General features: G+C 46.4%; 1 protein-coding gene across 1 annotated transcript; it reads right to left on the bottom strand.

Annotated features, from left to right (window-relative positions):
• Window positions 1-6245: 6245 nt before the first annotated feature.
• On the bottom strand, window positions 6246-12528 carry rpl15 (ribosomal protein L15). The gene is made up of 4 exons (XM_059944972.1): window positions 12393-12528; window positions 11042-11228; window positions 10092-10228; window positions 6246-6604 (listed from the first exon to the last, which is right to left on the bottom strand). Exons 2-4 carry the CDS (start codon window positions 11211-11213, stop codon window positions 6299-6301), a joined length of 615 nt encoding a protein of 204 aa, XP_059800955.1. The 5' UTR covers window positions 11214-11228; window positions 12393-12528; the 3' UTR covers window positions 6246-6298.
• Window positions 12529-12871: the final 343 nt, after the last annotated feature.

Raw genomic sequence — 12871 nt, 5'->3', positions numbered from 1 at the left:
ACTATGCAATACATAATAATAAAAGCTATAAATTACAGTAAGTGGTACATAAACAATTTTAAGTTCTGTAGTGCAAAGAGAGCAAAATAAAATAGTGAAGTAGTGTTCATGGGTTCCTTGTCCATTCACAAATATGATGGCAGAGGGGAAGAAGCTATCCAGGAATTCAGCCCCCTTTACCTCCTCCTTGATGACAGCAATGAGACCAGGGCATGTCCTGTGTGATTTGGGGGTGGTGGGGGGGGGGATCCTTAATGCTGGATGCAGCCTTTGTGAAACATCACCTTTTGAGGTGTTCTCGATGCGGGGAGGCCAGTGCATATGTTAGAGATGGCTGAGTTTACAGCCGTCTGCAGCTTTTTCCAATCCTGTGCAGTCGACCCTCCATACAAGATGGCGATGCCACCAGTTAGGATGCTCTCCACGGTACACCTGTAAAAACTAGTGACAATCTTTGGTGGCATTCTAGATGTCCTCAGATTGATGCATAGCCGCTGATATGCCTCCTTTGTAATTGCATCAGGAATTGTTGGGCCCACAGTAAATCTCCACAGATGTTGACACCCAAGAACCTGAAACTGCTCAGCCTTTCCACTGTTGATTCCTCGATGAAGTGTGTGTTCCCTCTACGTCCCCTTCCAGATGTGCACAATCAATTCATTAGTTTACTCAGTGTCACTGTGAATCCTGATACATTTTCACACCAAGATCACAAACATTCTCCATTCATTTCTATTGTACACCAGGTAACTTTATTTATTTACAGCACGTCAACAGGGCCTTCCAATCCAATGAGTCCACACCTCCCCATGACAAAGAGAGTTTCCTCCCACAGTCCAAAGATGCACGTTTTTAAATTTTTTTATTGATATTTAGAGATATAGCACAGGGTAGGTGCTTTGGGCTGCACCACTATTTATTTATTGAGACACAGTGTGGAACAGGCCATTCCAGCCCACTGATCTGCGCCACTCGGCAACCCCAAATTTAACCCGAGCCTGATGACAGGACATTTTACAATGACCAATTAACCTACTAATGAGTACATCTTTGGACTGTGGGAGGAAACCAGTGCACTGGGGAAAACCCTTGCATTCCACAGAGATGTACAGACTGCTTACAGAGAGATAATGTCAGCCCCATGCAGTGGTATTCCGCAGGGATTTGTTCTGGGACTCCTCCTTTGTGATTTTTATAAATGACCTGGATGAAGAAGTAGAAGGGTGGATTAGTAAGTTTGCTAATGACACAAAGGTTGGGGATATTGTGGATAGTGTGGAAGGTTGTCAGTTACAGTGGGACATTGATAGGATGCAGAACTGGGCTGAGGAGTGGCAGATGGAGTTCAGCCCAGATAAGTGTGAAGTTGTTCATTTTGGTCGGTCGAATTTGAAGACGGATTTTTTTGATCCAATTTTCAAAAATCAATGTCCCACTCAGCTCACTGCCCCTTATCTGTTTCCTTCTGCATTTGCCCCAGTTTTATCAGAGAGGTCTTGACAAATTCGTTGACATTAATGGTACAGCAAAATTTTGACTTTTTATCAAAGTTTAGCGTTAATTTGAGTGGCAGGGTGGAGATACATCTCTGCCAAAGGAGGTATCAGGTACTTTCCCTCTGCTAGCCTGCAGGTCACCATGGGGCAAGGTGTAGCTCCTGCTAAGTTCCCTGATCAGGGTCACATGAAGCCATGGGAGCAGGGGATGGTTGGTTGTATGAACAGTCCTGCTGATGTAATCACTGATGCCAGGCAAACGGTGAAGAGTATTGATAATTGCAGGGGTCACCCATTTTGTTATGACACTGCCCAGAAGGCAATGGCAAACCACTTCTGTAGAAATATTTGCCCATAACAGTCATGGTGATGGAGACCATGATGCCAACAGTCATGGTGACGGAAACCATGATCACCCACGTCATACGACACTGCCCATGATGATGAGCATTGATAGCTTTTTGCTCCAAACTGATTATAAAGAGCTGAGAAAATATCCAGTGAAGTACTGCAAACCAGAACCACCTGTCCTTTAACTGACAAAATTCCACTTTTTTGTCTGCAATAGTAACCTCTATCATCCAGACCAGGGGTTCCCACCTATTGGGCCCCTACCATTAACCAAGAGGTCCGTGGCCCCTCAGGGTGGTATTCTGGACCTTAAAATTCCATTCGATCATGGCAAATTTTATTATTCCTCTCAAACACTTCTTCTTGCCTTCTCCACATAACCTCTGATGTCATCATAAATTAGTTAAAGGGATCACGAGGATAGAATTTTTATTTCTTCTAGGAGGAAGGTCTATGAGGCAGCGGTTGGGTAAAACCGTAACTACATTGCTTGTGCAAAGGAACAATTGCTATGCATCAGTGATGGTCAGCCTGGTTCATTAATCAAATAGCTGCAGCAAAGCACTTTACCAGAGGAGGACCATTTATTGATTAATTTTACCCATTTAATAAAGCTGCTTTATTTCCAGGAGAGCAGAATGAGGGGGTGACTTGACAGAGGTATACAAAATTATGAGAGGTATGGATAGGGGAGACGGAAGTAGGCTTTTTTCATTGAGGAATTTGGTAATTAAATTTACCAACGACACTATCTCAAATAATAATGAGGTGGCCTACAGAGAAGTCATCTCTCTGACACAGTAGTGTCAAGAAAACCACCTCTCCCTCAATGTCACAAAAACAAAGGGGCTTATTGTGGATTACAGGAGGAATGGAGAAAGGCTAACCCCTATTGATATAACTGGATTTGGGGTTGAGCGGGTAAACAGCCAAGTTCCTCGGCATCCCACATCACCGAGGACCTCACGTGGTCTGTACATACCAGCTGTGTGGTGAAAAAGGCACAACAGCGCCTCTTCCACAGCATCATACCCCAGAAACTGGTGGGGAACTCCTCTCTGGATATCAACACCTCCTTCTCCAATTGGATACCAGCGGACCTCATTAACAGTAAGGCCAAAGCGTCTCTCGCCCCATTGGCACTCCCCAAGGCTTGGTGCTCAGCTACTGTTCACACTGCTGACAGATGGCTGTCACAGGTTCCAGCTCACAGTGACACAACTGCTTGGCCTTGTCAAGAATGATGATGAGACAGTGTAGAGAGGAAGTGGAGTGATTGGTGTAAGAACCGAAGCCTGTAAATGGAGAAGACCAAGAAATCAATGTGGATTTCAGGAAGGTGCAAATTATCCCCCTCTGCAATTACATGGAGCCTCATCTGGTCCTTTACTATCACCTTCCCAAACAAGGCAGCAGAGCAGTGCCTCCACTTCCCAAGATTAAGGCAAGGCCCTCCACCACCACCACCCCTTAACTGCATTTTACAGAAGCACCATTGAGAACAGCCTGACAAGTTGTATCCCCTTCTGATACGGGAGCAGTTGAATATTAGACCAGAACAGAGAGGATCAAAGGGGTCTCTCCCTACAATCCATCAGGGACATTTATCAGGAGTATTCCATATGCAGGATCTCACCCTTCCATCCAGCAGATCTTCTACAATCAGGCAGGAAACTCTAAAGCAGAAAACAGTCAGAATGAGAAGTGTTTCTTCCCCTAGACCAGGGGTCAGCAACCTTTACCACTGAAAGAGCCACTTGGACCCGTTTCCCACAGAAAAGAAAACACTGGGAGCCGCAAAACCCGTTTGACATTTAAAATGAAATAACACTGCATACAACGTTTTGTTTTGCCTTTATGCTATGTATAAACAAACTATAATGTGTTGCATTTATGAAATTGATGAACTCCTGCAGAGAAAACGAAATTACATTTCTGCATGCAACAGAAACATTTTGAACTCCGAAAAAAAGACGTTAGGTTAAAGGTTACTTTTAAGTAAAATACTCAACGTCTATTTGAGTCCTTCTTGTATTTATGAAAAACGCCAAACTTAAATTTGCCGCCAGCAGCAAATCAAAAATAACATCAGCCAGCTGTCAGCCTGAAAAATAAAAGGACTATTTCACTGAACAATGAAAACATATGAATATACGTAAAATAATAGGCAATTAAAATATTTATCATACTTGTTCAGGTTGACTCACACCTGACAATGCAGTCGTATTCAGTAGGGATGGATCGATGCTTAGGGGAGTGACCGGGAAGGATAATGTGTTTTTTTCCTCTCTGAACTCACAGAAGCGTTTCCCAAACGATGTTTGCATTGCGATGATTGCAGAATGTAAATACTCCGAATTTATCATGTCGTGACATTGTTTGAACTCTCTCAAATTGGGCAAGTGAGACAATGTGCCTTTCTGTAAATCTCTGGCAAGCACGGTCAACTTGCGCTCGAATGCCAAAACATCCTCCAACATGTGCAGGGCTGTACGTCCTTACCCCGTTGAAGAGCTGTGTTCAGCGTGTTCAGGTGCGCTGTCATGTCTACCATGAAGTGTAGCTTTTCCAGCCACTCTGGCTGTTCCAGCTCAGGAAAGTTGAGCCCTTTGCTGCCCAGGAAAGTTTTCACTTCTTCCAGACACGCGACAAAGCGTTTCAGCACCTCCCCTCTGGACAGCCAGCGATAAAAACACGTAGCGGTTGCTACACGCAGTCAGTAAACTGCAGTCAAAGATAGCTTTATTCGAACTAAACAGCCTTGCTTTTAAGCCTCCCTCAACCCGCCCCCCATGGGCGCGGATGCTGCAAAAGACACGTACTCACAAACCCCCGTAGGCTATCTCCCTTAGCCTGAACGCTGGCTAATTGTGAGCCGGTTCGGATGTGTCAGGAAATGGGTCGCCACAACATCTTATTTAGATTGTACAAGATCACCATAATCTTCAAATTTAGATTTACATTTCAAAAACTAACAAACATAAAATACATTTTAATTAAATACTGACCATGTAGCGGTGTGCTACACGCAGCGCTAAAATTACGACACGGAGTCGGTAACTGCAGTCGAAGGAAAAAACCTTATTCGAAATCTTCAGCCTCACTTTTAAGCCTCCCTCAACCTGCCCCCCATGGCGCAGAGGCTCCAAAGCTCTGTGCTCGCAAACCCCCGTAGGCTATCTAATTGTGAGTCGGTTCGGATGTGCCAGGAAAAGGGTCGCCACAACCAATTATTTCCCAAAGTAACAGGGAGCCGCAGCACAGACGTAAAAGAGCCACATGTGGCTCCGGAGCCGCGGGTTGCCGACCCCCGCCCTAGACCATTAGGCTTTTGAACTATTCAGTGTCACTGGTTAACACGATTTATTAATGCACTTTAGCTGGTTATGTATCTCTTGATGCATCTGTAGATTTTATCCTTACCTGATCATGTGTTATGTGTACTCCTGCGCTTTACACGCAGATTCAGAGAAACCTTGTCCTGTTTCTATGTTATGTACATGTATGTAATTAAATGACAAGAACTTTCCAGCTGACTTAGACCTTTAATATGCCCTGTTGATTTAATATTATGCCTCTTCAGCCCAGAGGGTCCAAATTGGTTCTGGGAAGTAATCAATCCGCAACACACCAGTCCTCAGTGAAGATCTGAACAGTGGATCTAACATACTGATGCAATCATGAAGGCGGCAAGATAGCAGTTATGCTTTATTAGTTTTGAGTTTTGTAGGCAAAATCAAATTTGGACAGAATGTACCATTGTTTGATTGCATCACTGCCTGGCATTGAGGCTCCAATGCACATAATCAAAAGAGGCTGCAGAGGGTTGTAGATTCAGCCAATTCAATCATGGGCACTTGCCTCCCCACTGTCAAGGACATCTTTAAAAGATGCTTCAACAAGGCAGTATCCATCGTTATAATGAATCACCATCCAGGACAGGCCCCCTTCTCATTCGGCAGGAGGTATGGGAGCCTGAGTATCCACACTCAGTTTTAGGATCAATTTCTTCCACCCCACCCCCAACCATCATCAGATTGCCGCATGGTCTTTGAACGGTACCTCACTATTTTGCTCTTACTGCACTATTGATTTACTGCAACCCTAAGCAGAGAACGTCAGATTCACCACATTCTGGAAAAAGCAGTTTATCCTCCTCTCCATCCTAAATCTACTCCCCTGAATCTTAAGGCTATGTCCCCTAGTTCTAATCTCACTGACCAGTGGAAAGAACTTTCCTGCTTCAATATAATCTATTCCTTTCATAATACAGTACATATATTTGAAAAAGATCCCTTCTTATTCTTCTTAACTCAATTTCTCCTCAGAGACCAATACCCTCTTATCTCTGGCATCAACACACTCATTGCAAAATGAGACGCTTACCAACAATGCAGGAAAACTCCAAAAAAATTTATTTACCAACGTGAAATATACAGACACTACACGCTTTAACGGTAGCGATGGAGCTGCAGTGTGTTGCGCCTTCTCCATGCAGCGCGACGAGAGCCTCCAATAGTAAGATGGAACCTGTGACCCTTGCCCAGACCACGACTCTTCTTGCCAGCAGATGTCAGCCCACGCATCTCTCTGTGCTTGTGCACGGGCTTTGTGATCCATTGGGTATCGGGGTTGCGTCTGATCGCTTTGTGGAATGGGTCAATGAGAATGACCTCAAAGAACTTGTATGTGGCATCTTCACCTACCCAATAGGAGGCAAGAACTCTCAGTCCTCCACAGTGACGACCAGCTCGCTCCTAAAGGAAAGATCAGAAAAGAGGTAATGGAACAAATCTTCCCAAACATGAATGATCACCTGATTCAAATATTAGAACATAGACCATTACATATGCCCATGAAGTTTCTCAGTTATCCGGGTCACTGTATATCAAGCAGTAGTAAATCAAGGCAACCATGATGCCGAGAAGACATTTCGCCTCTCATCTGACAGGCTTCTTCAGTCCATGGTGGGAAGTTTTCCGGCTTAAAGTATAGCTATCACATAAGGGTCATTAAAGAATTGTAGAGGTAATGAGAGGGTCTTTAGTCTTATCTTTGCATAATGGAGGCGTGAACTGATGTGGACACACCAGGGTAGAGATTCACTGCAAGTAGCTTGTAAGCGGTGTTGTTCACCACCCCCGATGTTCAGGGATGGGTTTTCCAGTTGACAAAGGTGGCTACATTATCCCCTCTTTCAAACCACCTATCCAAAATGTGCCCGATGTTCAGGGATGGGTTTTCCAGTTGACAAAGGTGGCTACATTATCCCCTCTTTCAAACCACCTATCCAAAATGTGCACATTGTCCCTTGTCTTTTAGGTGTAGATATACAGCAGGGTCTTGAGCCAGGGTGTCAGCCCTCCTATGTCGGGCCTATATTGGGATCCCACACTGAACATAAACAGAGCAATATTGTACATACTATCCAAAGCAATGAGAACGGCACAGATCTGTGTATCGGACAAAACAACCACTTCACACACAGTTGGCCCTCTTGGATGAGTGGCAAAATATCTTCTAGACAACACAAGTCCAGTTGCCTTCATTTACTACTGCTTGATATAGACCAGCACAGCATGATACAGGCCATTCAGCTCAATGTTGTGCAAACTTATACAAACCTACTCTATAAAATAATCAGTAGTTCGAAATTTTGTTCAGAACACAGATTACAGGAAAAGCCCTTCAGCCCACAATGTCATGCCAACCTTTTAACCTACTCTGCGATAAATTCCTCCCTCTTGCACAGATGACATTTCACGCATCCAGCACTATAAAAAAAACCTGCCTCTCCTACTTCTGACATCCTACCCTATACTTTCCTCCAACCACCCATTCATTTTAGCCACTTCCACCCTGGGGAAAATATCTGGCTGTCCACTTGATCTATACCTCTCACCTTGTACACCCCTATCAAGCCATCGCTCACCCACCTTCGCACCAAAGATCTAACCCTTCCCTCCTATACAGCCCATAATCCTCCACTTTACTTACATCCTCAAACAATTCCACAATGACTTGTAAAGGCAAGGCAACCAATAGGCATGTGTCAGCACATGCTAGTGATGAAGCCAGTGTATTGTGTTGTCTCAATTTAATCAAAATGCTTCCAAAACATCTACGATCCTAGATCATAAGATCAGCACAGTATGCAACATTAAGAACAATCTTTCCACTTCAGCATTCAATCTCTCCTTCAATAAAAGCTGATACTCTGTTGGTTTATCCAATTACTTACCGCACCCCTCAGTAAGTATAACCCCAGTGCCTTCATCTAAAACAAATCTACAACAGATCTTCCATGTCACTCAGCAAACATAACTAGATTTAATGAACATCACCTCATTAAAAACACCATCTAGTAACTAATAGCAACACACAAAATACTGGAGGAATTCAGGTCAGGCAACATCCATGGAAATTAATGTTTCAGGCGAAGACCCTTCTTGACTCTTACACTCCAGGGAACACATCCTGTGATCAGACCAGAGTTCACTGAAGCTGCCCTTTCCACACAAGACTGAAGGAAACAAAACACCATCTATTCAAAAAGGATCTAGTGCTTTCCCAGCATACGTGCCTTAAGAGTTTATTCACAATCTTAGTTGAAATAATTCTCAGATTTGACTTCAATGTTGGCTGAATCAATGACAAGACTAACTGCTACAACAGACCAGGTTGTTCCTTTGTGACCACAAAGGCCCCCATCTTCATGCTGTTCAAGACCAGACAGTGCAAGATTGGGGACAGCTCACAGCAAGCAGAAGTCAGAAATATGTAATCTTTTCCACGTCTGTATTAATGGAGGATAAATAGAGCAAATATGTTGAGCACAATGTTTGAACATCATAGGCCAAAAGACCAGTACAGTTCTATTATTTTTTTTACAAAGTAATACTTATGGTTAGTCAATACAAGTTTTCTGAATTTATTTAATCAAGTGCAGCCAAGCAAATATTAACAACCCAAGCAAAAATCATTTTCTCAATCCCTCCTTTAAACTGTTCTAAATGATAATTATTTTACCATTCTTCCTAACTCAAATATTTAATCATATTGCTATAATCAAGTCAGAACTAGATATGGCGCCTGCCAAGTTTACTACGGGTCTCGACCCAAAACGTTGACTGCTCTTTTCCACAGATGCTGCCCAACCTGCTGAGTTCCTCCAGCTTGTTTATTATCTCCAATTCTTTCATTACACTGATTACAACATTCACACTACTAAAAGCAATTCATTCTATGAAGCAGCTCACTGAAGTTATAATCAGACAATCCATTATCTAATTCCAGTCAATATTGTTCATTATTAATCCTTTAGCTGAATATTATCAACTTTGCATACAGGAAAAAAACCTCAATCATAAATTCTAACATATAGTAAACAAAACTGAAATGGTCTTGTTTACCATGCACTGCAGGATACACTGAAGAGCTATTTAATGAACTTTAATGGAGGAGCTCTTTATACCTCATATTCCATTTGGGCAGCCTCCAACTTGATAAGAACATCAATTTCTCCTCAATTTTCTCTCCCTTCCCTCTTCTATTCCCAACTCTTGCCTCTCCTCATCTGCCTATCACCTCATCCTGATTCACTCCTCCTCCCTCCCCATGGTTCACTCTCCTTTCAGATTCATTCTTCTCCATAACTTTCCCCTTTACCACCCATCACCTCCCAACTTCTTGCTCCATCCCCTTCCACCAACCACCAGGCTTCACCTATCACCTTCTACCTACCCTCCTTCCCCTTCCCCCATCTTCCCCCTTCCTTTCCAGCCCAAAACGCCAACTGTTTATTCATTTCCATAGATGCTGCCTGACCTGCTGAGTTCCATTAGTGTGTTACTCTGGATTTCCAGCACCAGCTTTTATATTTAACTTGCGTTTATATTTACTGGACTGTTCATTTTTATTTTGCACGTGCAAAAAGACAGTAGTTGATCAGGCATGATCTCAAAATGGCAGTGCAGACTTGAAGGGCCGAATGGTCTACTTCTGCACGTATTGTCTATTGTCTATCATAGACACACCCTGAAACAAACCAAGTCATTCACTCAGTTCAAAGTCATCCCAGAGTAGCAACTTCCCAGACTGGTCAACAGCATTATAATGTAACATGTTTAACACATTCCATTTCAAAGTGCCCCACTATTCAGCAGGTCAGAAGAACCCTCTAAGTGTGATGACATCTGTAGAAACACTGCTGAAATCTAGCATGCTGAGTGTCAGACACCATACCTCAGCGACAGACTGGAGACTACGGGCAAACTTCAGCTGGTTGACACCGTGATGCACTGGTTTACCGTAGGTTGCACCTTTGGGGACAGGACGTTTTCGGCCACCACGGCGAACTCGCACACGGTAGATAACGTAGCCTGTGGAAATCAGACAGAATACGAAATCGAAAACATGAAACGGTTCTCATCCTAAAGGACCACTTGCTATCCAGTAAAGTTTCATTTCCCTCCAGATGCAACTTCTATTAACAACAACCTGGCCAGTGGACATGAAGGGCCATACTATTTCCTTACTATAATGTTCCAGTATTTCCCCACTTGAAAACTCAGGGCATGAAGGAAACCCCTTCACAGATGCTGCCCAACTTGCTCCAGCTCTTAAATCCATGCACAAATGACTCAGAGAGTAATGCTTTCATGTGATCAACTGTCACAAATCAATTGCAATTTACAAAAGATCTCGTGAAATATCTGCAACTTCTGGTGCAGGTTTTCAGTCCGAAACACAAACTGCCCACCTCCCTCCATCGATATTTCCTGACCAGCTGACATAAATAGAACATGACAAGACATTCAACCCAAGACCATGTGCCAGCCTTTTCACTTTATGACCATCTAACCCTTCCTTCCCACAAATCCCTCCCTTCTTCTACCACCCATGTGCCCATCTCAGAGCCTGTGGGGGAAAAATACCTGACACTCACCATATATTTTCCCTCAAAACTATGCCTCCTCACATTGGCCATTTCCACCATGGGAGAAACTCAGTGCACTCTATCCATGCCTTTTTATCATCTTGCTCCTCCAGCATTTTGTGTCTGCTAGCTGCTACACATTCATCTTGTAATACCTCAATGCAACATTGGGAAGAATTGTTCTGTGTGACAACAATGAACTGAGGTAATTTATTCTCCAGCCCCAGATGATAAGCAGAGGCCGAATGGTAGGTACCTTGCTTGGCCTTGTAGCCTAGCCTGCGTGCCTTGTCGGGCCGTGTGGGCCGTGGTGCCCGGTGGAGCGCCGAGAGCTGCCGGTATTGCCAGCAGCGGACCCGTAGCAGGAATCGCAGCACGTCCGACTGCTTCTTCCTCCACAGTTCCTGCATGTACTTGTAGGCCCCCATCCTCGCTCAGTCAGCCTGTGAACAGGAGCACAGAGTCAGGTGAGGCGAAACTCCCCTCCAATGTCAGGACGCATAGCTCCCCCCACCTCCTGTCAAGACGCTCCCTCCCACCCCTCGGTGCCGGTGCACCTTGTCACAGATGCCTCCTTCCCTCACCCTCCCCGACTGCGGTGACGCTCCCTCCCACCCCTCAGCTTCCTTCAGCCCTCGGTGCCGGCGCACCTTGTCACAGATGCCTCCTTCCCTCACCCTCCCCGACTGCGGCGACGCTCCCTCCCACCCCTCAGCTTCCTTCACCCCTCGGTGCCGGCGCACCTTGTCACAGATGCCTCCTTCCCTCACCCTCCCCGACTGCGGCGACGCTCCCTCCCACCCCTCAGCTTCCTTCAGCCCTCGGTGCCGGCGCACCTTGTCACAGATGCCTCCTTCCCTCACCCTCCCCGACTGCGGCGACGCTCCCTCCCACCCCTCAGCTTCCTTCAGCCCTCGGTGCCGGCGCACCTTGTCACAGATGCCCCCTTCCCTCACCCTCCCCGACTGCGGCGACGCTCCCTCCCAACCCTCGGTGCCGGGGAACCTTGTCACAGATGCCTCCTTCCCTCACCCTCCCCGACTGCGGCGACGCTCCCTCCCACCCCTCAGCTTCCTTCAGCCCTCGGTGCCGGCGCACCTTGTCACAGATGCCTCCTTCCCTCACCCTCCCCGACTGCGGCAACGCTCCCTCCCACCCCTCGGTGCCGGCGCACCTTGTCACAGATGCCTCCTTCCCTCACCCTCCCCGACTGCGGCGACGCTCCCTCCCACCCCTCAGCTTCCTTCAGCCCTCGGTGCCGGCTCACCTTGTCACAGATGCCTCCTTCCCTCACCCGCCCCGACTGCGGCGACGCTCCCTCCCACCCCTCGGTGCCGGGGCACCTTGTCACAGATGCCTCCTTCCCTCACCCTCCCCGACTGCCGCGACGCTCCCTCCACCTTCCCCTTCCCCTTCTCCCCTGTGCCTCAGCTCCTCAGGCCACGGCCAGCTATCCGGTCTCCCCGCGCACAATCGGCACCGCTGGAAGGAGCGGTAGAGCCGGCGACGCCGAGATGAGCGAGTCCGGGTGCCAGGCGGATCCTGAGGTAGACGCAAACGGGGGATGGCGGCGGATAAGGCACGGCCTAAGGCCTCCCCACACTCACCCAATGATGGAGCCCCAACCGGAAGAGAAGGAAGCCTGGCCGCCCGCCCACTTTATAAATTCCGTACGTCACGTCCGCCAGAGAGGTTCCACCGCGAGCAGGGAGTGAGGCGGAGGTTCGGATGGGGAGGCGGAGACAGTTTGCTGTCCGTCAACTGGTGTTCGTCCAATAGGATGTCCGTCCATCCAAAAGTGGGTCCGTGAGTGTCAGTCAGTCCAATAGGGTGTTTGCCTGCGGTGTCTGTCAGCGAGAAGCTATCCAATTGCGTGACGGTTTGTGTTGGTGCATCCGTTTGGTTGTCTAACAGTGTCTCTCGGTGTCAGTCAGCGGAATCAGTGTTAACTTCCAGGAGATGGAGAGGGAGCTTAGGCGCTGAGGGCACGGGGTACTGTCCTCCAAAAACAGAGTGTCTCTTCCATTGGGGGGGAGGGATTTCTCCAAACAGAGTGCCTCTTGAACTGAGGGCTCCCTCCAATAAG

Source organism: Hypanus sabinus, chromosome 20 (genome assembly GCF_030144855.1).
Source record: "Hypanus sabinus isolate sHypSab1 chromosome 20, sHypSab1.hap1, whole genome shotgun sequence".
Lineage (NCBI taxonomy): Eukaryota > Metazoa > Chordata > Chondrichthyes > Myliobatiformes > Dasyatidae > Hypanus > Hypanus sabinus.
The sequence above is the reverse complement of the archived record's forward strand: the minus strand, read 5'-3'. Positions and strand labels throughout refer to the sequence as shown.